The sequence below is a fragment of the Accipiter gentilis genome, chromosome 2 (assembly GCF_929443795.1).
Source record: "Accipiter gentilis chromosome 2, bAccGen1.1, whole genome shotgun sequence".
Taxonomy (NCBI): domain Eukaryota; kingdom Metazoa; phylum Chordata; class Aves; order Accipitriformes; family Accipitridae; genus Astur; species Astur gentilis.
The window spans coordinates 45,830,271-45,857,042 of NC_064881.1; the positions used below are offsets into that span (position 1 = coordinate 45,830,271).

The following is a 26,772-nucleotide window of genomic DNA, read 5'->3' on the forward strand; positions in this document are numbered from 1 at the left end:
TACCCAAGAGACAATCACTATTGAAAGCAGTGGGTGAAATTCTGCTCCCATTTACTCCAGTGGACCGCTATTCCTCTGAAATCAGTGAGTTTAAATGCAGCACTGTTAAAAGCAGATAATCATCCATTCAGTAGTTTCATCACAAGCCACCAAACACCCCAACATGTGAGTTAATTCAAAACCTTGTAACAATTAGAGAGAGACAACCTAAAAGTATTCACAGTCAGTCCATGGAATCAAAATTACTTTAAGGATCTGCACAAAACCTCAATAGAGAAATATTCTAACCCCTGTTAGACAGGGAGAGGATAAAGAGGAGGCAGCGGATGAGATGCACAGGACAGCTGCATACACACTGTCTGTTGGGAATGGCCCCTAGCCTCTCCCCAGTTTCCAAACCCAGCTTGGGAAACATTGGAGCACTCGGGGGTTGTCTTTTCAATGTCAGGGTCTTACCAATACTGTGGACATTTAGGTTGCAGGGCTCCCCACACTACTTAATTTCTTATTGTAGATATTGCCAGTGTGTCATCAGGCTTATTTCATTGCCACTTGTCTTTAATTGTATTGTCCCCGTCTTGCACTTCCACCAGTTAAGGCAAAGCAAGCTGTGATGTTGCCCAAAGAAGGAAGAAACTTATTGCAACAGCTAGAACACCGCAACCTGCCAGCATGGCAGATAACGAGAAAGTGACTTTTGCTGGTTTCAGGTTTCAGTCCTATGTTTGGGGGGTCCTGGTTTCCCACAGAAAAGATGTTTATGGCATCATGTTATGCATGTGGTAGGGCTATGTCTCTTTCTGTCCTACAATCCTAACTTCACCAAGAACTTCAGAAGCTGGGAGGCAACTGCAGCCCCATTTAACAGAGTTATAGCTGGTAAATATGATGCTTATACGTGTGCTTGCACACGCATGCACAGTCTTACCTGTTTTCTTTCACTCTGCCTTTCATGAATAAACATTATCCAGTGGGATGTCATTGCATGTAAAATCATCTAATTCTTTATGGAAGTTACCGGTGTGATAAAAGGAAAATTTTCATGACTCGTGACTAAATGCTGCAGCTTGAGGAATATGGAAACACCTTTTCTTTGACAAGTCTTGCTGATTTAATTACCAGTTGCTCAATATCTCATCAAGAAGGCTGGGATGAAAGTCCTCTCTGTAACAGCTGACAAAACCAGGTATAGCCAGGAAAATGTGTGCGCTGGGATCGGTTCCAACCGTTTGATGTTTGGCTATGAGAATAATTTGACTTTCAGCAGGTTTTACCTCATGCTGCGTTTTACCCTGGGACTCTGTAATTTTAACTTTCCTCAGCTGCAGAGCAATGCTCAGGTGACCGGGGAGGGGGTTATTGTTCAGCCCCAACTTTGACTCCTGGGGACAATGGCGTGTTCTCACTCAGAGCATCACTCTGAGCAAGTCGCTTTCTCAGGAGTATAGTCTTTACATGCCTCCCTTTTCCAGCGTTTCTTTGTGTGACAGCCCTGTGTCCATAACTAGCATCCCAAAACCCAGAACAAGAAAAGAAGTCATCTTTAGCATCTTCTTAGTAACACAGTATAGGCACATAATTCATATAAATTACTGAGTAATTACGTTCATTTGCTGAGCGCTGCGCAGGGTAGGTCCCTGCTAATGCAATTTAAATAAACACATTCAAGCCAAACGCCTGTGATTTATCTGTAAGAGAGAGGACAGCGTGGCATGAAGTTCTGGGAAGGAGGAAGAAAACAAATTCAGAATGTCGGTGCTTTATCTCTCTTGTGGGCTGAGAACACAGCGTGCAAGCGATGCGCTGCTACTTCCTTGTGGCTTTTTTTTCTTAGACATTTTAAACACACGCTTCCACGTAGCGGTTGCAATATGTGTGAGCGACTGCAAGGGCTCCAGCGATATGTTCTTGTGACCTGAGCCAGAGTCAGCAACCAGCACCCCCTCCCACCTGCTCTGTCCCAGTCTGCCAGTGTCCTCGGGTGCTGCCCTGGCTGGGGTACAAACCATCTCTGCCCTAAAAGATGAGCTGAGGCACATGGAATACTGTAGTACCTCTTGCAAACCTTCCTCTTTTGTATGCCTAGTAAGAAAACATATATCCAGCTGTGTCTCTCTCTCTCATCAGATGCTAACGTACAATAGAGGATGAAGCACAGTTTTTTTTAAAAAAGAACAAACAAGCAAATTTAATCTAAGCTTGCTCCAGAGGATTGAAGTTTTTTCTTCAGTTACATTTTGTTATACTATGGTAAATGCTTCCAAGGAAGCACCTTTGAGTAACTGTTTAATAAACTTCAGAAAAGTATCAACTGTGTAAATTACACTTTTTTTTTTCTGAAAAAGCCTGATTACACTTCAACACTTCTCCTTTAGACCTCTGTCATTACAATTTTACAAGATATTTAGTTTAGTTTATGAAGAAATGTACTAGCTCTGTAAAGTTTCTTTTCATCTGGATTTCATTTCAGATGTTAGCAATATTCTTCTAATTATATTTTATTTATTTTTGCATGAATTTCATTAAGGGCAATTCTCTAAATGTAATAATGTTTCTTTGTTACTCTTCTTTTATAAGAACAAAACAAATTTCATCTCTTAAAAGGAGAATTATATATAGAATCATAGAATCATTTAAGTTAGAAAAGACCTTTAAGATCATCAAGTCCAAGCATTAACCGAACGCTGCCAAGTCCACCACTAAACCATGTCCCTAAGCACCACACCTACACATCTTTTAAACACCTCCAGGGATGGTGACTCCACCACTTCCCTGGGCAGCCTGTTCCAATGCCTGACAACCCTTTCAGTGAAGAAATTTTTCCTAATATCCAACCTAAATTTCCCTTGCCGCAGTTTGAGGCCATTTCCTCTCATCGTATCTCCAGCCACCTGACAGAAGAGACCAGCACCCACCTCACTACAACCCCCTTCAGGTAGTTGTAGAGAGCGATAAGGTCTCCCCTCAAGCCTCCTTCTCTCCAGACTAAACAGCCCCAGTTCCCTCAGCTGCTCCTCATCAGACTTGTGCTCCAGGCCCCTCACCAACTTGGTTGCTCTTCTCTGGACACGCTCCAGCACCTCCATGTCTTTCCTGTAGTGAGGGGCCCAAAACCGAACACAGGACTCGAGGTGCGGCCTCACCAGTGCCCAGTACAGGGGAACAACCACCTCCCTGCTCCTGCTGGCCACACTATTTCTGATACAGGCCAGGATGCCGTTGGCCTTCTTGGCCACCTGGGCACACTGCTGGCTCATATTCAGCTGGCTGTCGACCAGCACCCCCAGGTCTTTCTCTGCCGGGCAGCTTTCCAGCCACTCTTCCCCAAGCCTGTAGCGCTGCATGGGGTTGCTGTGACCCAAGTGCAGGACCCGGCACTTGGCCTTGTTGAATCTCAGGTATGTATTTCTATATATAAACCTTTATTTATTGCCATTCATAAAACTTCTTTCCCATTTCAGGAAACTTATTTAGAATTCCAAATGAATCCTGTCTTTTATAACATATTTTCTTTAATCTTTCTCATTAATAATTTGCTAAGATTGGTACTAACACCACAAAACCTCCTGAAAAGAATGAGCACTAAAGTCTACAGCCATTCAGTTTGAGTTTCCAGTAAGAATGTTTTGTAAATTTATTTGTCTAAAGTAGCAATCACTTTTCTTTAAAGTGTCTGACATTGTAAAATTTTTGCGAATTCAAGCACATTCTTAAAGAAGGGAGGAAAAGGAGAGAGACAGAAAAAAAAAAGAGGCATGGAAATTGTGAAAATATGTGGTGAGAACAGGCATGACATTATCACAGCTCCTGTGGAAAAGGACTATGAGATGCTTTTGCTATGTTCCTTGTCAGAAACTCACCTCAGCTGGAAAATTAGAAAGACGATGCTTCTCGAAACACTTTTTTTCTGTCAGCAGAACTTTGTTTCACTTGTTTAAATGGGCCAAGGTTTCTGCACCAGGAACACACAAAATTTCTTCAGCTGAAGGTTGCCATTGCTTGCCCCATGGAAGATGCATTAAGTGCTTAAGAACTGAGTAGCTGGGTGCTACTCCATTCCTCAGCAATGTCATTGGTGTGTCATGACAAGAAAAATTAAAGCAGAGGCAGATGAGCTGCCTGGGTTGGTAGAGCAAAACATATGTACTGGGATATACTCATTGGACAGTCTTGAAGAGAAGAAAGCCATTGCAATCTTCTCTGCAGAGCTGTGCTATCAAACATTCATCCATCGTGCAAATATTTCTCCAGAAAAGCAGTGAGCACAATTGCTGTTGCATAGCTCTTTTCCTGTCTATAAAGCAAAATGGGAACTGCAGGGAATATATTGAATCTCAAAACCAGTTCAGTGGTGCACTCCTGATGGTTTTGCTTTCTTCTCTCTGTGTTGTATACATCCCATGAGATTTTTACAGACCCGTGCAATAGCTTTCACTGCTCCTTTGGGGCTTCCAAAGATGATAGTTGGTGATCAAGCACTCTGCGTTTGTAAATCTAGAGACTGATAAAGTTTGATTAGATACAGAGAAGTTGCAGCCGTCCAGAACTTACTCAGAAAATATTTAATGATTTATCCAGTGTTGTTATATCTGATATGTCAGACACATAACTGGTCCCATCAAATATGCCAAAACATTCATAGCACATCTTACATTTGCTTCTTTTTTCATGATCCCTGGTCTATATTCTGCTGACCACCTGCACATGACAGAAAGAAGCAGGACAGAAGCTGCGGTTCTGTCCCAAGCCCACTGGGCTACTAGCCATCAGGACCATATGCCTGAAAAAAAATCATCTTAGAGGTCAATTTCTTTTAAGACAGTCTAGCTCCTTCTGCTCTGTGCCATGTGCCATGGGACTTGGCTTTCCTGATTCCTTCCCTTCTCCTTGATCCAAGAAGATGCTGCATGTTAATCAAGAGACCATTTTATCTGGGCTAGTTTTCAAAACTCTGGAGAGTCTGGAAAATCAAAGCATCTTGAGAAGAAAGAGAAGGAGACACTGAGAAACTTCCACTCCTGACACTGTTGCTTATGCCATAATAGACGCATTGATATTTATCCTTTCTAAACTGTTAAGTCTTAGTCTTACTCTGCTCAGGCAGGGAACAATTATATATGACCTCAGCAGTCCCGTATAGACGTAAGCAGAGCCTGCAGGAGGGGAAAACTCCCTGGTTATAAGCAGGGCTTTGCCTGAGGAGAGGTATCACATCTTGTTCCTGTTTTAGAATCCGTTTCTTAAAAGATCAGACCCAGCGCCTTACTGAAATCCAGTGATTTGGCATGTTTATGTATTTGGGTGACAGCCAAGGGGAAATTTTAATGCAATATATTTCAGTTCAGGTGAACAAAAGCTGAGCGGTTCACCTATTGTGCCTGTGAAATACCGATTTAAATGTCATTGCTGTGGCTGTCTGCTTTTCTTTGCAAAAGAATACTGCTGCGCAGTTGCTGTTCAGTTCAAACTGGGACATTCACTGCTAATGATAATGTGTGGTAATATTGCCTATAAAAGGATGTGAATACATTTGAAGTACCTTTGTGTTTGCCTTGAAAGAAATGTAGGGAATAAAGAAAACGTTAGTCTGGTACAGAGTCTTTGGAGCTGTGTGGAAAACTTAACCAAGAAATTCAGAATTCCCCACTCTGGTGCATTCGTTGAAAAAAATACTGTTGATCTTTGGAAAAAATGATGGAACTTGGCTGTAAGAGCTTGGCACTGATCCTATTTAAATTAATACATTTAAAAAAAACAAAAACAAAAACACCCCCTTCCCCCCCCCCCCCCCCCAAACCAAAACCACAAACAAAAAAACCAAAACCGCCACAGCTGGATGTTGTAGTACTACAGGATTTTTTTATTTATTCCCAATTTACAGGGATACAGAAGTGGGATAAAAAACTGGAATAACTGCTGAATAATTTTCTACCTACCACAGAAATTTACGAAACCTTTTTTTAGGTTGCATTTCAAGTGTCCTTCACTGGTGACAATTATGATGCCGAGGCCACAGGGAATGCCTTAAAAATATCTCACTGGGGCCAGCGATATTTCGGGGAAGAGGTGGTGTTTCACGTGCTCTCTGCATGTCTCATTCAGGACAATTACCCTTCAGCCTTCCCTCCAAACTGATATGATGGGATTCATCTCATCCTGTTTAGCAATCTGAAAGATATGTTTTTGTCCAGGCTGGTCATCTTCAACTCCGTAGTTAAGAAAGATGCCAGTTAGAGACAGGCATCATCGGAGTAGGCAGTCTGAGTCATTTGATATAGGACTGAGGGGACCCTGCTCTGAAAAGTGCTGATTTTCCTCCACCCATTCATTGCAAAAGGGGTCTAACAAGAACAGAAACTGGTATCTTCGTCTTGGTACTGAACTGTTACACAGCTGTTGCCACTGAGAGAAATCAAACCCGCTCAGCCAGCCAGGCTGTACAATGTCCCTCTCCTTCCACACACCCCAATCCTCCCGCAGTACTCTGAGCCAAGAAAATTTAGTTGTGCATGCACACTCCGCGCCTTTGCCAAGGAAACAGGGCAACTTCCAAACCAGCAGCTAGGAGAAAAAAAATACTATTTTTATATATATATATATGTATTATTACTATTAAAATGTTATCCTCGGCCACAACTGCAAAGAGAACCATTTGTAGAAAAGATGTTTGAGATGAATTTTCCTCAGTAACACCCTCCTATTTGTGTAAGAGGGCAAGACATTTTAAATAGTCCATACTGTCCCACAGTGTTGCTGGGAGGCGTATGAGCAGCCTTCTGGTGGTTTTACGCATCAGGAAGATGGACAGACAGCTGAAGGTGGGAGGCCAAGACCACACAGAAACGCAGCAACAAAACCAGGGACAGAATTCAGGCAACTGAACTTCTTGGCAGGTGTTAAATTCCCTATAGAAGATATTCAGAGCGGCTTTGTGTCACTACTATATTTTCTCTATCGTTTGTGTGCAACTTCATCATATTTTAGCATATTAATGTCTCTAGTATGGATGCATTTTCCCCTAGTTTTCATTTTCCCACACACATATGATCAAAGTCATATAAGTTACATGGCCACTAAATCAAAATAATTCACAAATAATGGGATCTACTGTGTGTTATGTTACAACAGGACTAGCTGTGGAAGCCAGATAAAGCTTACTTGTAGCTACAAGTTCAATCCTGCATAGATGAAGTCAAAAGGATCTTTGCCAATGTCTTTGCTGGGGGTACATTTGACACTGCGTTCTTTGAATATGTGTGAAGATATCACGATTTAAATGAAAACAAATTCCTCCACATCATAATTGAAATTTCTATTTATTAATAAGTGGTGCAGTTTTTAAAGACAGAACATAAAAAATCAGTTAAGAAGTATTGTTTGCATAATATATTGAAATAAACATATTAAAGTTGTTCAAATATTGGACAGTGCCAGAATATAAATTACACATACAGTTTAAAAATTACAATAAATAATATTATAAAGAGCACTAAAGGCCACTTGTATAAAAGTTGTGTTCCCTTGTCAGCCAGAATCTGAAAAGCATCTTTGTAGCATGGAGAAAATTTCGGTGAGCAAGGCACAAATACTAGTAATAATAAGATGCCATAACTAGAAAACAAAATGCAGTTGGCTATGTAACCTTCAGTCTCAGCATATTCTTGAGGATGGAAATAGGATCCCGCTTCCAGTTTTTTGCTTCACTTAACTTCAGAGGGAAGCTATTAAAAGCTGAATTGGGAAGGATCAAATCTTACAGCCTAAAGAATCAGAAGCAATAGTAATACCCAGGATCTTCATTCCCACAGTGCCCAGCTAAAAACACTTGAAAATGGCCCCTTTTTCCTCTGCACCTCTGAAAATGGTCTTCAAAAGCGAACACCCACATTCAGCCGCGCTCCTGAAAAAGGAGGGGTTTACACCAAATTCACGAGGCGCTGTAGAAAATTTAGGTTTGCAGCTCTTAGGCACCTAAATCTTAGCGGTGGAGGCTGCGGGGCGCAAGGAAACAAGATCCAGCTCTTTTTCACATGCTCTGCACTAAGCAGGACAAATTCAGTTCTGACATAAGCAGGTGTGACAGCCCTGCGACGACTGGGCTCCCAGCAGGGCTGAATTTGCTCCTTAATCTGTATTTTCTGATTGCTTTAGGCTGTGATCTTGCAAACTGATTGGACCACGGTGCTCGCCTGAAGGCCACAAGTCAGCAGCCCCGCTACGCACAGGTTCAGGTGGGAGTTAGTTTGCAGCACTGCTTGGCCGCGATTTGAAACAGAAAAATTTGAAACTATTTCCACTCTGAACCGCAATGATGCAGCAAAGTTACAGACAAAACCAGAGCAAAGATAGCCAAAGGCAGTCTAGGGACTTTTCAGTCAATCTCTCCACGTGCTGAATTCCCTTTTATTTTGATAGGAGCCAGACTGATTAATTCAGTGCAGGGAAAAGCCAAGGCAAGGACAAGAGCCTTTACCTGACTGGATTTTTATGGTTTTTTAAGGGACCAACTCCTTAAATGGAGCATAAACCACATTTTCTATACCAGCGTACTTCCACTAAACATTCACTTCTGCCTTAATGAAATATTCTCAGTTTGAATCTAAAGTGAGGAAGCTGGGTTGATAATAATGCTGCAAAGAGAAGCACACAATGTAAACACAGATTCACCTTTTCAAAAATTTCCAGATGTGTGTCATTCATTAGTGACTGAAAAATCAACATAAAAATGTAGCCAAGAAAAATGTGTCCAGAGCAGTGCTGTCTTTCACAAGGAAATTCATAAATAAAGGCAGATTAGGACTCAGTCCTGCTCCCACCGCATCAATTTGAGAAGTTTTCTTACTGACTTCAAGGAGAGCAGAGGAAAGCGCCACACTTTCTGATTATGAAAAGCATCTCAAGGCCTGAAATGAATCCTTGGTCACTCACAGTAGTTAAGAGTCCGCAAAGAGTAGATTACAATAGTTAATTCTCTTTAATGTTAACTATATGTAAATGAAGTGTCAGCGTCAGTCTAGATGCTAGCAAGATCGGACCCAAACAAAATTGATAGCTGTTAAACTGAAATGTCACACACAAATGGGAGAAGGGATAAATCTGATCCATTCCTAGTATGAAGAGTACTATTGACTCAGATGTCCCTCTCAAAAGATATTGTGAATAATGATTCCTTGTATGTGCTGAATCTATTCCACAAAAGAGGTCCTGACCTTTTAAATGTTGCCGTGGTCAATAATCACAGATACTTTTTTTTGTTTTGCCCAGTGTCTATGGCAGGCATATACTCTGCACTTCCAAGGCTGGTGCACTGCCTGGACTCAACCTGAACTAGAGTCTGATGAAGTTTCTGTGCACATCCCAGATCACGGCTGGTCTCCAGATCTCACCTTGCTGATGACATCTTGACACCTACTTGTTGTCAGCACAGACAGCAGACCCAATGCACACCCTATTTTTAATCTAGATGATGTAGCAGGCAGAGAGCTGCTAAGCACATCATCACCCTTCTGAATCGAGCAGTGATTGGTTGCAGTGCAAAGAAATGTGTTAGAAAAAATAAATATTAGAATAAGATAATCAGACCTTCCTTGACCCTATTCTTGGGTGTCTTCCAGAGGATCCAGAGATGTCCACTGCAGAGGGTCTTGCTGAGCTTACCACCAGTGCCTTTTAATAAGAGACAGACCTTATCTGGCTAGTTAGCACATCATTAAACATTTCATGATGTGGCTACAAATGCCCGACCTGGTGCTTTTAAGCTGTATATAGCAAATTGGTGCTTACAGCCCATAGAAAATGCTAACTCAAAAGCAGTTCAGCTGCTAAGTGTACACAGTGCAGGGCAGCCCAAATTGCGCTTTCTCTGGGACTGCACTCTGTGTGCTGGGGAAGACTCATCCAAGTCTCTGCCCTTGCTTGGGTTTTCTTTTGCAATGAATGTACCTTTATAATGAGGTGATTTAAGGATTTTCAGCCAGGTTTAATCCTGAGGAAAGATTCCCTTTATATGACCCGGCATGGGAGAGATTAGAAAATTGAACTGAAGGATTTAAGGGCAGGGAACTGTATGGCGTAGCTAATGTCAGACATTCACAAATTTCTCAGATTGCACTTAGTCTTTGGCTGCCTTGATTTTTGATTGCTCAGATCTAGAAAGCATTTTAAGAAGGGCCAAGCTCAAATGAAATCAGTAGTAATGCCAGGCGCTTCACATATAAGAAAAGTGAAGCAGGCTCATCTAGCATACACTTACACCAATTTCAGAAGAATTCTAGCAATGTTAAAATCAGTTTTCATTCTTTTCATTCATTTGTTATTTGAGGGTTAAATCTTACAAGTTGCCACAGACGTGTATTAGTATATCAGAAAGCCGGCATCAGGTGCAATACACGTATTTCCAAGAATCACTGATGGCCAAAGAATTCTTCTCAATATGCCAAATTATAATGAATTACACTTTTGTCGGCTAGTTTTATTCTCTTCAAGTTTAGACATGAAACTGCACCAAACACAGATTATCTTTCAGGTCAATGGCAATTTTGTCAATGAAGTAATTACCAAAATTGTGCCTCATGTCATCACAGTTACTGGGCTCAGAAGAGCTCCATGGACTCAGCCCAGTCTTCAAAGGTTGTAACTGCTCTGCATTATTTACTCAAGTAACCACAGAAATTTGTTCTCCCTGAATATCTGTTTCAGAAGGCTGTATCATGATTTAACTGAAGAAGCAGATGAAGTAAGAAGACCTTAATCCTTTAGATGTCTCTTTAAATAGGGAATAAACAATGAAGATGAAGGCAATGCCTACATCTGGAAGAGAATAGAAACTCCCTGGATGGAATGACTGTTACAAGATAGCAAAGATACTGAGGAATCAAACATGAAGTTTACTACAGAGGACAAAACCCAGCAAGATATCTTCCATTGAAGTGCACTCTATCCAGACCTGTGCAATACCCAGTAAGTACCAGGAAACCCAATAAAGTGTATCTCGTTCTCGTGCTCTGATTGGATTTACCAAGGATGCTCAGTGGTGCAGCTGCAGTATAATACAAGCAGTGACTACAGAAAGTCCACTTTCTAACATTTTACATGGGCCAAACCCTTGTGTCTGTGTTGGTCAGTGTTCTAGCCATGGTTGTGAAGTCACTGTGTGGAGTGACATTCTCAAGAGGAGGTGGGCAAGAGCCATGGCAAAGAGTCTGCACCTTGGATCAGGGGGTAGGCGTGAAAGCCTTCCCACTGACTGTGGGTGTCTCTGATCATCTGACATCTAAGCAAGTCACCCTCTGTTCCATTTGAAGTTGGTAGAAGTTTGGTCACTGTAGATAATTGAGTTAAAGATCAGCTTAATCTCATCCTAAAGCTGATGTGTGTCTTGGTTCTTGTACCCTCTGCTCACCAACTGCACTGATTAGTTTTCCACCAGCTGTAAAGAGTGTAAAGCCATCGAACTTGTCATTAACGGACACTATTTCATGGACACCTGGATTGACACCAGCTCAATCCTGCGCAGTATATTTGGACAGGCTAGTTTCACTAGCTGTATAGATACCACATTCCCACTGCAGTGGTGAGATCTTTGATTCATTTCTTCCCTGTTCCCAGTGGCTTGAGTCATTTTCCTGCTCTCCTTCAACATAATTTCCAATTCCCATGAAAAAATATTTGGCTGAGGCCTAGAGAGCATACTTATCCCTCTGCTGCTCATGGACAGGTGACAAAAATGGTATTTATTCGTACATTGATCTTGACTATGGCACACATTCATGGATTTGGAGCAGTCTATTTCCAAGAGAAACAGTAAACAGAGAGAAACAGATCCTGGCAGCATCCCTCATTGTGGAACTCCCAGGGAACAGAATAGCGATACTCTGCACACCCAAGGAGCTCAAAGCGCTTGGCAAATACTAGTGAATTGAGCCTTACAAGCTGTCTTTATGTATGGAAGTATAACTCCCAATTAACAGACTGGGAAACTGAGGCACAGTTACATTATGCAGCTTACTTAGCAGCACATAAGTCAATAAAAGAGTGGAGTGTATAAACCTAGAATTCTCTACACTGAACAACCTTATTTTTGGAACAGAAAGAAAATTTGGCCCTGTAAGTAGCAAATAGGCTTAGCAAAAGGTTTTCTACAAAATAGCATCGTAGTCATGCTTCGAGCAATTTTATAGACACTAGTGAAGACTTTCAAAGTCGTTTGAGGGATTTATATTTACATTTTATAATAAATAAATACCCATGATCAGACCCAGGAGGTGGCTTTGATAGTTTTAAATTCTACCGTTAATTTCATTTTGACATTATATTTCATGTGCAGTTGTATAAGGAATCACATGAGAAACATTTAGTTCACAAAATCATTTCAGTAAGGTCATTTACTTTGACTCAGCTTTTTCCCTGCTTTGAATATTAGATATTCTTGGCTAGGTTGGTTAGAGATCGATTTACTTACATTGGAAACTGGATTCAGATGTTATGTTTCCACAAAGGGATATTGCTCCTGACAATATTTTTACTTTGCTGCTCTGTTTACAAAATGTAGCAAGGACCACCATATCTTGCCTGTTATCAATTCACCATTGTTGTATTGAAGAGTATCAGATAGATAGGTATCATAGAAGAAATCAGCTGTACCATTTATATAGGGTAAAGTCATGCAAACCATGCTCAAAACTAAGCTCCTTAGTTTTGGTAGCATGAAAAAAACTGCATTAGTAAATTGTATGAAATGGTGCAGAATGACTACCACTAATATCACATGCATCTTATGCAGCCATTGGTGTTTTGAACTAGTAAGCTTTGGGTGTAGAGTAAGTGAGATATACAAAGTATGCTTACATTACATGGAGAAGCCAACCAGTGACTGCCCCCACACGCACTTTTAAACTGGCTTATTTGAAGGGGTCCATATTGAATCTGAAATCCCATCTCCTGTAGAAGACAAAGGCATGGAGCCACTTGGTGTAAAAGGGTCAGTGTCTGTGTCCGTTTCCCCCTCTGCTAGGTAGCGTTTCTCTCTCATCCACGCCGATCCCCCGTTGGGGCCAAACGGGAAGTCGTCTCTGTCTTGGGAGATACTGAAGCCACTTGGGGAGCGTTCAAGTTCCTCATGGTTGACGGAGAGAAGGGACAATGGAGTATCGCTGTCTCTTGTTAAGCTCCTTCTCTGCCTTGGAGACACCTTATCTGAGTAAGGGCTTTGTAGGTCTCCTTGAGAGTGGTAGCTAACTTGGGAGTCCATTAATGTAAATATAGGCAGAACTGTTGGCCTTTCTGCATATGAAGCTGAGGAAGGTGTGGCTTGCAGTTTGCCAGAGTTTTGCCCACCTATTGATAAAGGTTGTGAATGAGTCGTATGACCATGCGCTGACCAAGGACTGACTTTGTTGACTGGAACCTGCTGGAGGTTGTAAGGAGTTTCATGAGCACACTGCTCAGTGTATTTATATATTATTGTTTTTAATTCAGAATATTTGTTTTCTTCTCTCTTCTCCTTTGCAGGAGAAGCAGTTTCTTTCAATGGACTTATCTCAGCAACTTGTATTTGAAGCTGTTCCATATGATGCATATGCATGTCAACAAGAAAATCCAGTTTCTTCCCCATGTCATTAACCTGCAAAATACCAATGTTATGATATTGTCTCAAGTCAGTTATTCAACAAAAGAGTTAATGCTTCCATATGTGCACTGCCCCCAGCAATGGTGTGCTGCCATGTTTATTGGTCATGAAGGTTATTATAGCATAACCATGACTTTCCCTTGGAAGGTGGACTGCAGTGGATGCCAGTTTATCCTCTAACTGCCTCATATTAAGAAGACCCATCCCTATGAACTGTGCCAAAAAAACCTCTTAGTGTTGCTGGATATTTGGCAGTCCAGCATTCAACAGCAGTCTACGATGTTATGACCGAAGTCTTGACACCATATGGTAAATAGCTATTACCAAAATACAACAGATGGAATTACCTTTGCACACAGACCTATTCTGTAACTCTTAATAGTCCCACAACATCAGGGTTAAATATCAAGACTAATTTCCTTTCTCTTTTGATAGTACTTTGTGCCTGAACATTTACATTCCATGAAAGGAATTGATGTGAATTAATGCCACTTGCCTCCATCTTGCTTAGTTATGTATTGAAAAATGAGAGTGTCTTGACTTGCTAAACAATAGGTTAGGATGCACAAAGAGGGCACAAAAATACCTGTGGAGGCAATCCTTTTGAGTGCCAGACCCTGCAAAAGAAAGCGGTGCTCATGACAAAACACCAGACGTGATAACATGGACCAAGGACATGGACCTTTGGAGCCAGTCCAGAGGAGGGCCACGAATGTGATCAGAGGGCTGGAGCACCTCTCCTATGAAGACAGGCTGAGAGTGTTGGGGTTGTTCAGCCTGGAGAAGAGAAGGCTTCAGGGAGACCTTCCAGCAGCCTTCCAGTACCTCAAAGGGGCCTACAGGAAAGCTGGAGAGCAACTTTTTACAAGGGCATGTAGTGATAGGACAAGGGGTAATGGCTTTAAACTGAAAGAAGGTAGATTTAGATTAGATGTAAGGGAGAAGTTCTTCACTGTGAGGGTGGCGAGGCACTGGAACAGGTTGCCCAGAGAGGCTGTGGATGCCCCATCCCTGGCAGTGCTCAAGGCCAGGTTGGATGGGACTTTGAGCAACCTGGTCTGGTGGAAGGTGTCCCTGCCCATGGCAGGGGAGTTGGAGGGTCCCTTCCAACCCAAGCTATTCTGTGATTCTATGCATATGGAATTTAAGGGAATGAAAAAGTCCCATCTAAACATCATAGTTAGGGTCTTGCTGCCATATATAATGATATTCATTCAACAGGCTTCAAAATGCACACTTCCCGGTTAATTAAATTCTTTCACGAAAAACTAACAACATGGTTTTGTGATCATTAGTACAAGATCTTTATGAGTCTTGATCACCAACAGTACAAATCTGCCCAAGTCAGCCAAAGACTCATACAGAACTTGTCAGCTCTATCATTTCTGTACAAGCGCCTCAGCCTCCATTGTCATGAAATTACATACCTGTCGTTCAACTTTAACAAATTTGCCCATCATACTTTGGTCTTCAGTATCTGCTGTAGATGCTTTGGCTACATATGGATCATTTCTATAAAGAATTAATAACTCTATTAGTGTTCAATTTTTCCTTGCATCACAGTAAGTAATTTATATCAGAAAACAGAATTTCCATCTTGGTGGAATATTCATATAGCTCCTTGGACTCCCATTTAAGAAAAGATTGAATTTAGTTATTTATCATACAAACAGAAGCAAAAGTCTGTTCTATGTGATTCCAATGCATTTCTAAAAAAAATGTTTTCCTGATTTTTAATTTAAAATTATTTCAGTTAAATATTAAGATATAGATTAAGGAAAAAAACCCAAAAGCGAACAAATAGTTCAAAATGAAGATAAAATTAATCTCAGACAGTGGAATAATTTCAGGGTTGTGAAAAACGTTGTGATTGCCTAGATAATGGGTCTGCAGATGACCATGTGTTTTTAAATCTAATTGTTTATAATTAGTGTCTTTGAAGACTGAATCCCAGTTTCAAGGTTGAGTGGTTTTTTTTCCTCAGTTTCATTAAACCGAATAGTAAGTGTCAGAGACTGGAAATGCTGAAAAGGGACAGTCTGGCCTGGAGATTTAAAGTAGATTCCAGAATAAATTTTCTTCTATGTAATTTCAGATGGACTAACTTCAGGAGGTATGAAGATGATATCTGCTTAACTGAAGAACTTTGATTCATAACTTCATGGGATCTAGGATGGCCATTATCAAGTTAAATCTTTATCAAAAGGTTTCAAAACCAACCTAAAAGGAATCTACAACTTTCCATAACCTATGTCAAAGTCTAGAAAAAACAATTTCTAAGCACTTGTTCTCTACCATGGCTTAGAACAAATATACTCGAAAACTTTTGGTTTAGTAGGTCCAGTTCTTCTCTCTCTGACAAAATTCAAAATATAGCTGTGAATGTATCTTACTAAAGCAGAATCTATAACTAAAACATGTCAGATTTTGCACATTGGGTTACTGGTGATATGGGCTCATTCAAATTTTGCAATCTGCTTTGTTTCCCAAATGATCATTGCCTCTTCCATATATGTAGGTCTCTGCCTTCACATTTACATGGTTTTAGATTTTTCACTGGGTGGGGTAAACCAGATAGAGCCAAGTTAATTTCTCTTCTGTAAGATTACTTTTGTTCTGAGCAACCATAACAGCTTTGGGGACAGATTGTTGATGGTATTGTGTGGTTCTTCATGGGTATTTATTGACAGATTGATAGTTGTAAATAACAGAAGAAATGTCATTTATTATTGAATTCTTGCTACCAGGAATGCAGCAATACAATAACATGCTGTAACTTTCACACCCAGAAACCTGGTATTGCAATTTATTTTCAGTAGTTCTCACCAATCATTGGTTTAAAAGCAGCATCATTAAAACTCTGTGCTTGCCATTTGATGGGAGCTATAACAAAACTTTTTTCACTTCAGGAAGATAACTGGTTTATCTTTATACTATTGGTGATTTTTATTGAGTTTTTTAAGTGGGTTTGCTAGTCAAATGTTAGAAATTCAGCACACCAGCAATCAAATATACATATTTCATATAACACACATTTCCAAACCATGGAGAAGATAAGCTAGACAATTAAAAAGCCATTAAGTTTAGATTTCCATCTTACATTGTTCTTAGGAAAGCTAGTATCTTTCTGGCTCAACATTTACACGTACATATCTTGTAGCAACATATCTTCTCAGTATTACTACTATAACAGCGTACTGGCTGGAAGAATGAAGGTCATGCTTATTGGTAGGAATGAACTTTCTGGTTTGGTCTGTGCAAAATATTAGGCAGAAAAATTTCACCTGGGAGACTGTTGTGAAGGGTAAGAAAAAGCTCCTCCCTTTTGGGATTTCTTATGCTTGGGAGTAGATGGAGGTCCAGGTGTAAAAATCATATCTACTCTGAAAAAAAGAAAAGTGCAACTGCATAAGTCCATCTCCAGATGCTAACACATGACAGAAAAATCTGTGCATCTCTGCAGCAAACAGTAGCAAAGACTGAAAAAGGAAGCACTTTTTGATTTGGTAATATATTGAGGATCATGATGTGTGTGTTCTGTTCTGGGTCCATAGTCAATACATTGAATTGTAATTACCTCGTAATTTCATGGTAATTAAGTAATTATCTAGCTCACTGTTTCCAACTTCAACATTTGAAACACATGACTTAATTTCTTTCAAAGGAACTAAATAGCGTGATTGTCAAAAAACCTCCAGTAACAGCTACTCCTAAAAATGTCAGGAGACACCCCTCGGGTTTTGTGCTGGGTAGTGAAATTCAGAATTTGGTGAAAGGTGGCAATTCCTGATACTCTTAATAAACCAATGACTTTCTAGCAGTTATTATGACTAATTATCAGTAATGTTTTTGTCTTTATTAATTATTCTTTTGGTTTGGAAAATATAACTATAAATGAAGTTTCACAAGGAATTCTACTTGACTTTTTATGTGGAACAAAACCCAAATGATTGTTTGGGAGGCTCCAGCACCTTTAATTATGCTCTTTTACTCTAACAATATTTTCTTTCATTTGGCATATCCAATTGCTCAGGTGCAAGCAAGCCTCTGTTCATTCAGCCCATACAGCAAACTGACCAGCTATCAATCAGCACTAGTCCACAGACCAGTTCTCTGTATTATCAGACAATCCATGCAGGTACATTGCATGGCTTCATGGTGGCCTATGGAGTTTTGAAATTGGAATTTTAAAAAGTTCAAGGCAAACCTCACAAAGCTAGCTAGGTATTTGCTAGGCACCCAAGCATTGCTGGGCCATCAGTCAATGTCTCATCAAACTCCTATGGTATCTCACTACTCATAGACACAATCGGTAGGACTCACCTCCCTAGTTTTGTCTGATTACAATCAGTGGAGATCTAGTCAACGCAGTGAAGAAAATTTGGGGGAGAGTAAGAGAGATTCAGCTGATTAAATGAAGGGACCTGGTTTAGGCAGGGATTGATTGTGCCATAAAAGCCAGTAATTATGTTGACTAGCTCTCTGTTAACTACAAGAGGAAACCCACATGGCTTGCCAGGATTATGCTTTTTCTTCAAGGACCTCTAAAAACCTCTTCCCTGTATACGTGCATATGGCTGTTGGAATGTTGTGGTTCTTCTGCTACTGGTGGTTCTTTATACTGGGGCATGGCATTGCTGAGCTGAGTGTCAGAGGGCTGAGGCTGTGCTGTGATTCTTGCACTGACTCACCTGGGAAGTGTCTTCATTCCTCAAAGCTCTTCCATAACAACTGCAGGAGTTGAGCCTAATCATGTCGGGCACCTTTACAGCTGCTAGGACTCAAGTGAGTATCTGAGAGGTGCTCTGCTGTCCAAAATTACACAATGCCTCAGTCTGAGGTAAAGGAAGGATCTCCAGTATGAGATGTGTAGACCCCTCCATAGATAGGTGCAGATTTTTAACATCATGAGCCCTCCTCAACTTCCTGAGTTCAAAAAGATATTACTGCATTGAAAAGTAAGCTCATGCGATGCAGAGCTCATTTTAGAGAGTAACAAGGGTGCTTTGTGGTATATAATTAAAAAGAGCAGCTGTTCTAGAGCAATAATACTGAGGTAGGAACCAGACATGTTATACAGTTGAAAACGAGATAGCCCAGTGCATGGAAAAGCACTTTGAAATAAGAAATTATGAAATTCAACAGAAGGACCAGAACAGACTTAAAAAGCCAACATAAGTCTAAGTAAGGTGCAAATGTGCAGCAAGAGTTGCACTCACTCAGCCCATTCTTGAGAGAAATCAAGGGTATGTCTGCATGGCATTTTGCTGTTCAGAGTGGCTGGGGGGGGCTCAGGGAATGTGGAGAGTGCTGTGCTGAGACTGAACTAATACAGCTACACGCACATACACACACATGCACTCAAACCCAGACAAGCTCTGACCTGCGCCTTTGGCTCAGGGTGCAAGCAGCACCAAGTTTTGTAGACATGCCTCAAAAGCACATCGCGATGAACTGCTTCTGTGAGGAAACAACTGGGGGGACAGCTTGCACCGGAACCGTCACAAAGGCCTGAAATTCCAGGTTTTTTCATATAGGTCAATTTACACCAGAGTGAAGGGGATGTAAAACCTTCTGTGCTGATGTATTTTTGCACTTATATGAGACGTTTCACAAGGCACAGGTCAGCAGAGAATCCAGCATAAGAAAAACTCATGTAGAGCTAACTATTGTTTTTATTTACCTTCTGTAAAAAGGGGAGAAGGGGAGAAATCTGACCCTAATCAAATAAGGCAATGGTCAAGAAAATTCACAGGATTTTTTACTCTTATTTCCCTGTTCTAAATACAATCTAGTGGTCTCTTCTGCTCCAGTTACGCCTGCTAGCTGCTCACTTGCCTTTATTCTTCGGTGAAAAGGCTTTCTTACTGAGCAGCTATGCTATGCAAAGACATAGCTTCTGGGTGTCATTGTATGCAAATAGGCCAACTACACTTTTATTTTGCCAGCACAGCTATACGTTTTCCTCATTTATCAGAGGATTCTTACCTTGCCTGAAGGTATTTTATTCTGGAAAGCATATCAAGATGCCCTGCTGAGTATTGCTCTATCACATCCTTTACATCATAAGGCCTCAAAGTCTCCTTGAATTTTTTTTTATAGAGACGAAACTGTAGTATTCTGCAAAACAAACAGAAAAATTATTAACTTCTTACATTAATTCCATAATGGTAATTTGCAGGTTTATCTTGATATTTGATATTATCTTGATAATTGATAAATACTTTGTATGTTTGGAAATTGAGCATGTTATTTCAAAACAAGACAATAAAACATAATCAGACAATCTATAATATCATACCACATTTATAAATATATAATAGTTGGCTTTTCATAATTAATAGACTAAACCGAATTATACATACAAAATGTCTTTTTTCAGCACTATCATAACTAGAAATGGTTCAAAGCTACAAAATCACATGTGGAATTTGATTTTGAACAACACAAGTCACAGGAGATTTTGAAGTTGTGAAGCTGAAGCTGCTTTTTTATGCTTCAGCCTATTATAAAGCTAATTTATAGTATACATAACGCTGAATCATTTTCAACTTGGTTTTCATTTTGCACCTGGGAAAGTTTCGGATAGGAATGTTAATTAGATAGAAATGTGGAATTTAAGAACTCAGCAGCAGTTCAAGTTGTGGAAAAAAGAAAAAGTGTTAGAACTGCCTGAAGTGTCCTTGAAAAAAGAGCAGTATAACATTATTGTTGTTGTAGTAATAATAACAACAACAACAATAATAATAATAATAATAACAGTTCTTCTTATTACTATTATTATAAAATGTCCTAGCAATTAATAACATAATTAGTAAGGAACACCGCTGGCCAGTGCACTTAAAAACTGTTTGGCATTCTTTTTTTTTCATTCTTTTCTATTTATACATTAATTTACGCTGTTGTATCTTGGCAGAGTAAACAAATAGACAAGAAACATACATAAAGAATGAAAAGCATTTTATTTCTTTGATCTGTCTTAGGCTTGGGGTCTGAGGTTTGCTTTCTCAGTAGAATGTCCATGTTCTTATTGGTCTGAATTGGGGAACTGCTGTCATCTGTTAGGATTCTGACCTGTTTTTTATTCAAGGTTGGTGGTTTTTTTTTTTAACTTTTTAAAAATCTGTATAAACTTTGCTAAATGAAAGATAATTCTATTATGACATTGTAGGGGGTTTTGACTCTTTAACACTGTTTACAAATCTTTCAAGATTTCAGAATTATACCTACACCCATTTTAGCCAAACTATATATGATAACAGAAAAACTATACTTAAAAAAAGCATAAGTGAAAAATAGAAATCACAGTGTTGGCAATTTCAATTTAAAATCTCCTTGATCATGACCCTGAAAACCCATTAAGTGGTTTTGTCTGAAAGGATTACTTCCCATTAGCCTTCAGGGTCTGGGTAAGCTACACAAGGAAAAAAAAAAAAAAAAAAAAAAAAAAAAAAAGCTTGGCTCATAATTGAGTTTAAAGGGAAATTGCATGAATCAATTAGATTTGGACGGGATGTGGGAAAGGAAGTTTTGCAAAAGTAATAATAGCATGTCTCATGGAGATGGGGCCGGAAAACGGGACAGATGTATAGTCTGTGTTTGAAAGCAAGCAGGTGTCAGGGAAAGAAAGGAAAAACTACGGAGGAAGTAGGGATGAAGAAACTTCCAGTGGGAGGGAAGCAGTCATGAGCAAAGCCTGTGGGACATGGATTTCAGCAGACTTGAGAAAACACGGAATTTTTAATGACTGGTAATCCAGCACGCAATTGGAAAAGAACCAGGAGAATACGTATTATGGTTATATACATATAAATATATGGTTATATGCTTATAACCATCTTCCTTGAAGCTTTTTTAAGAAGATAATTTTGGGGCTCTCCAGACTTTCAGTATTTCACCTGGAAGGTAGTAACTCCCTGGCCCAAAACTAACAACTTCTGGAATAAAAAGCAATCACAATGAAAGCAAAGTATTTTCCTATGGGGGCATTTTTCAAGGGAAGAGAGTAAAAAATACTGAGTTGAGGAGTAGCAGAGCATCAGTGCATTAATTCTATGTGCTTGATATGCTAAACATATTATCAAGCCTTACTAGCAGTTTTCTAACCCTAGGGAATATCTCCTGTGATATGAAAATAGAGTTGACACATGTCAAGCTGAAGACTGCTGAAACGGAGACCTCAGCATCTATTAAAAGATGACAGCTGAAAAGTATATTGCACACTCATGCAATTGTGAATAAAGAAGAGTTGAGTCAGCTCAGAGTTTGTTGTTAAGCAAAAATTCCAGTTTTACATGAATACTACAGTCACTAAATTGAGCAAGATACTGTATTTTTAGCATATTTTAATGAGGAACTGTAGACAATATTATTTTATAATAAATATATTTATGGAGTATCTTGCAAAAATGGCATGGTCAATGTTACTGAAAAACATTTTCCTTTCTGCATATTTTCAAAGAGGACTTTAAATAGGCTCTATCTTGTGTTTTTCAATGTATCTAGTATTACCTAATCTATTGCATTTTGAAAAAAAAAGCAATAACAGCAACACTGAATCAACATGTAGCAACACGGTAATGTGATTTCCCAAAGCATAAGCATTCAAAGTCAAAGCAAAGCATTGAGGAGCATCAGAGACATTTACCTGACAGCTCGGATGGCTGTCTTGAATGTGGGGATCATGTCTTCCATAAGGAAGTCGCTACTGTCGCCTCTCTCTTCTGCCATGGGTTCCCCTGTTCCTGCATCTGCAAAGCAGGTCAAAAAAAAGCTGTGTGAACATCTGACCACACAATACTTAGAGGGAGGTCTGGCTGACTAAAGCACTACATAAAGTAAGTGTAATTTAGCAAAGGAACATCTCTTGCAGGTTCCTCTTTTTCTGGTCAAATTCCTGAAAGGGATCTCATAATTCTGCTGGGACAGCTGTAAGACACGTTATTTGAGGGATCTCCTCTCAGATTCCAGCATTTCTGAAACATTGGGAACTTTTTTTCCTTTCCAATGGATTTAGAAGTTCCCACTTCTAGAAGCTTTTACAATGAAAAATATTTGCCAAAATTATTTTACATAAGGCTAAAGTAGGTGTAGAAGCTACAGGCCAAGTTCTCCTCCCACTTGCACTGCTTGGAGCTCATGTACCTTCAGGGAAGAGAATAATCAAGTTCCCAGTGCGGACACCCAGACTACACCCCTGGTAGTATGCCCAGCATGTACTGATGCCAGCTGGCGCAATAAAGGAGAAACTGTTATTTAGAGACCATTTGACGCTATAGGCAAGAAGAGGAAAACATGTGCTGAGGGAAGCTGAGAGGAAAAATGCCCTGTGATGTTGCACGGACTCCCAATGGAAACCTGCTGAGGGGCAGCAGTCTTAGGGAGAGTGGGAGGGAAGCAGCTGTTGACTCTATAAAACAAGGTTTTAAAAGACTGCAATAAGGAGATATTTGAGATGCCTGGACGCAGGCTAGTGCAGGGTCAGATGCAGTCTAGGAGGGAGCTACCTTAGCAGAGCATCCCTGCTGATAAACCAAGCCATGATGGCACATGCCTTTTTGGCAATATAGATTCACTGCCCAGTGTGCCCTCTTTTTCCAGGACAAATAGGTTGATTCCACCACTGTCTTTATCCATTATCAATTGCTGGTTTTATGGAGGGCCATTGTCTTATTTCAAGCACTGTGTTGCCTGGACTCCGGCATTCATTTCCTGGGGCTTCCCCAAATGTGTCGTGTAAAACCAGGCACCAGCCATGCGTGGCCCAGAAAGTCACAAACCTTCAACAGAAGATGCAGAGGAACAAAGTGAAATGGGGAGAATAAGGAATGGATAGAAAGAAATCAACACAGATGGGCTACCTTCTGAGCTTTGCCAAAAAGCGTACGCTTTCATTCGGAATGCAGTGCGAAAACGCTCCTTATTATTCAAGACAATATTCTTAGGCTCTTTTGAAGGACTTTCTTCAATGGCATCTACATTCAGAGGGGTAAATAGCTTTCCTTTAGTATTGGTACCACGAACCCGATCCAAGAGACCCAGCTTTTGGCTACAAAATAAGCAAAAGTAATCATTTTCCTCCTTTGTACACTTTTAATTGTTTTCATGATGCTTTAAGTATATAATGGGGTAAATAAATGTTTTGTACACAAGGACACTGCTGGGGCTACCATAATACATCAATGTCTTTGTAAGCAACAGTTAAGCTCCACAGATAATTAACTGCTTTTTATGAGCATTTTTTTGTATCAATGTTGAAAATGTTACCAGAGGGTCTTGCTATCTTCTCCATGTAATGCATCACAGTGCATCAACTCCTGTAGCATGTCTGAAGCATTAGATTTATTATTAAGAGAAACACCACTACTTAGGCAGTTATATTGTCTAATTATAAGGATGCTTGGCCTTCCCTCTTCAGTGCTTTCTTTAACTACTGGGTCTGTGGCAGGCTATTAAATGAATAACTCATGTGCATATCCAGGAATAAAAGAAAGTCAGATGTGCTGTGAACCAAACAAATTATCACCAAAACACTGGAAAGGCATTGCCAAGCAATTACTAGGTGCATGGTAGGGCAGGCTATGCAGTTCTCTCCACCATTCACTTTCAGTCATCTCTCACTATACTAGAAATTGAGGTGACCTATATGAATTGCAGTGAAGTGACATCCTTTGTTCCTCTGATGATTCCTTGCACTGTCCTCTTACAGATTTACTGACCAAAGACATTTGTCCTTCAGTGACATTGCATCTACCTGCTGTCTTACTAGCATCAGTAACCCTTCTGACAGCCTGATGACTGTAACAGTCTTAAAAGCAATTACTAATACCACTGAAAAGAGCAACACAAAAGGAATTTGCTAGTGAGTATATCAGCTTATATATGCTCTGAAAACTTTGTAGGTGATAGATGGTATCAATATTTGATTTGCTTGTTCACTTTGCTGCTTAGTATTTGTTAATTGCACATTTGTTAAAAAAAATGTGGGGCTAAGCCATGGGAAGAAAGCCTGCCTGTTAACCCATTCCTGGATGTTGCAGTGTGGGACAGCTCTGGGGAAAGGTGAATTGTGCACGCATGGTCAAGAGCCAGTTCTGTGCAGGACACCAGGTCAAGCAGGTTGAGTGGGGGTAGAGAAGAAGCCACCACAGCTGGCAGGTTTCTGGGAGCCACAGATGGGAGCAGACCTAAAGGACAAACAGCAGTGGTGACCAGAAGAAAGAGATTTCATAGGTATGCAGAGAAGTATCTGTGTAGTATGCTCAGCTGAAGCCACTAAACTTGCTGGCAGGAGAGGCAAGTGTGGGGAGGGTCCACCATGCAAGGACGTAGAGGACAAAGATGAAGACTTGTGTGCAGACTTTGCAAGTGAAGGGTCTCACTCACAGAACTACTTGTCCTCTGTTTAAGGAGTTATCTTGGTCAGATGGATTATTTGTATGTCCTACGATCTCTGGTGTCACTGGTGTACCTCTTTGAAAGAAGGATCTGTTTCTATCTCAGAGCTCTGCCTGTTGCAGTAACCCACCAAAATGAAAGTTCTTAGGACATTCCTTTTAAAATGATAAAGGCAAGATTTAAAGACACATATGATGACATCGCAGCTTTCATAAGAGTGCTGACTCTAGTAGGAATACTGCAATAATACAGCATAAAAAATCATTACCTGACCTGAGCATTGAACATCACAGCTGTTGCAGGTTTTTGTGTTGGTTTTTGGTTGGGGTTTTTTTTGATTGGTTTGTTGGTTTTCTAATATTAATTACTGGGGCCCTCACCTCTACTGTTTGTTTCTGATTAATATATCTTTGACCAGGAGGTAATGAAATATGAGCTACCCTGTCACAAAATATGGAAGCACTAATTATTCAGGCCTTCTGAATTTTCTTGTTAACAACATGACAATACTTGTGAACGCAATTTTTGCAGCCTAGTAAAATCAGACACTTGCCATGTCATTGCATGTATGACGGGTGTATGTGTGTGCAAGTATGGAAGTAGGACTAAGAACTAAGAAGGACTTGTGTGAGTATGGAGACACATGACTAGTCCTGATATATCAGCATTGCCAGGACTCAAGTAAATGATGTGAGAAGATAAAAGCATGTATCCTAGTGAAGAATTAGAACAGTCTAAGTGTATGGTACTAATATTACTGAGACTTTGCCCTAATGTCATTTCCTGAGGAATTCATGGCATGGCAGGGAAGATATACAAAGTGAAGACAAATGTACAGAGCAAAAATCAGCAATTACTTTCTTTGTAGAAAAATATGAGATGTTACTTGTTGACATCTGTGGCAAATTAGTCACCACAGGATATGTAGGGCAGTCTTATGTTCAGTCTTAAGAACTTATTTAAAAAATGGTTTCCATAGTGCTTGCTTTTTGCTTGGAATCTTGATCTGATTGATCCACCAAAGTGTTCTAAAGGCTGAACTGATGGTGAGTGAAGAGTCCAAGTGATTTGTGTTCTACTAAGATAGGGAAAATCCTGTGATCTCTTTTCTGCATCACTTTCATGTCTCTGTTTCAGAGTCCATGTTTGAGAGCAGTAGTGCTTTATAAGACAGATGTCTTAATTCCATGGCATTTCTGTGAAATTTGGATTCTTCAAGCACTTAGCTACCATATATAGGAGAAAAATATATACAGAAGACGACAGCTAATGAGCAAGTTTTGAACGGATATGAAAAATAATGGTGAGGAAGTAAAATTCAACTGAATGGCTGGGGGGGGGCAAGTAGGAAAAATAAATTCTCATGTCTCATTAGTAAACAAATAAAAGTTTGAAGGAGGAATTAATTTCCAGAAGGACTGTCAAGAAGAGGCTGGAATCATGGCACATCACTGAAAAGGATTTTAATGCAAAGAAATGCACCAAAAATCTATCTGATAACAGAGTCAGCTACACAATATAAACTGATGGGCATGAAGATGTTAGAGAGAGTGAGCTTGTGACGTCTTCAGTGTGAGGAAAAAAAGACAGCAATTAAGCATGCTTGGCATGGTGGTAATCTTTGTAGATTGAAGGAGAATGTGTAGTAAGCTACAAGAAGGAAGAAACTGAAGCAGTTTTAGAATGAGTAGATCTATTCAGTGATAATAAAATGAAGACATTTTGCCCTAGGCCTGAAAAAATCGTAT

At 40.0% G+C, this 26,772-nt stretch overlaps 1 protein-coding gene across 1 annotated transcript in view; it reads right to left on the minus strand.

The window, feature by feature from the left end:
• Nucleotides 1-7,351: 7,351 nt before the first annotated feature.
• Nucleotides 7,352-26,772, minus strand: part of KCNQ3 (potassium voltage-gated channel subfamily Q member 3) — a 207,092-nt gene continuing 187,671 nt past the window's right edge. The window contains exons 10-16 of the mRNA XM_049824070.1: nucleotides 23,488-23,675; nucleotides 22,275-22,377; nucleotides 19,616-19,747; nucleotides 16,912-17,010; nucleotides 15,055-15,139; nucleotides 9,593-13,621; nucleotides 7,352-9,307 (exon numbers count right to left, since the gene is read on the minus strand). Coding sequence (XP_049680027.1) covers nucleotides 12,890-13,621; nucleotides 15,055-15,139; nucleotides 16,912-17,010; nucleotides 19,616-19,747; nucleotides 22,275-22,377; nucleotides 23,488-23,675 — 1,339 coding nt within the window. The 3' untranslated portion in view covers nucleotides 7,352-9,307; nucleotides 9,593-12,889. The remainder of the gene's footprint in view (nucleotides 9,308-9,592; nucleotides 13,622-15,054; nucleotides 15,140-16,911; nucleotides 17,011-19,615; nucleotides 19,748-22,274; nucleotides 22,378-23,487; nucleotides 23,676-26,772) is intronic.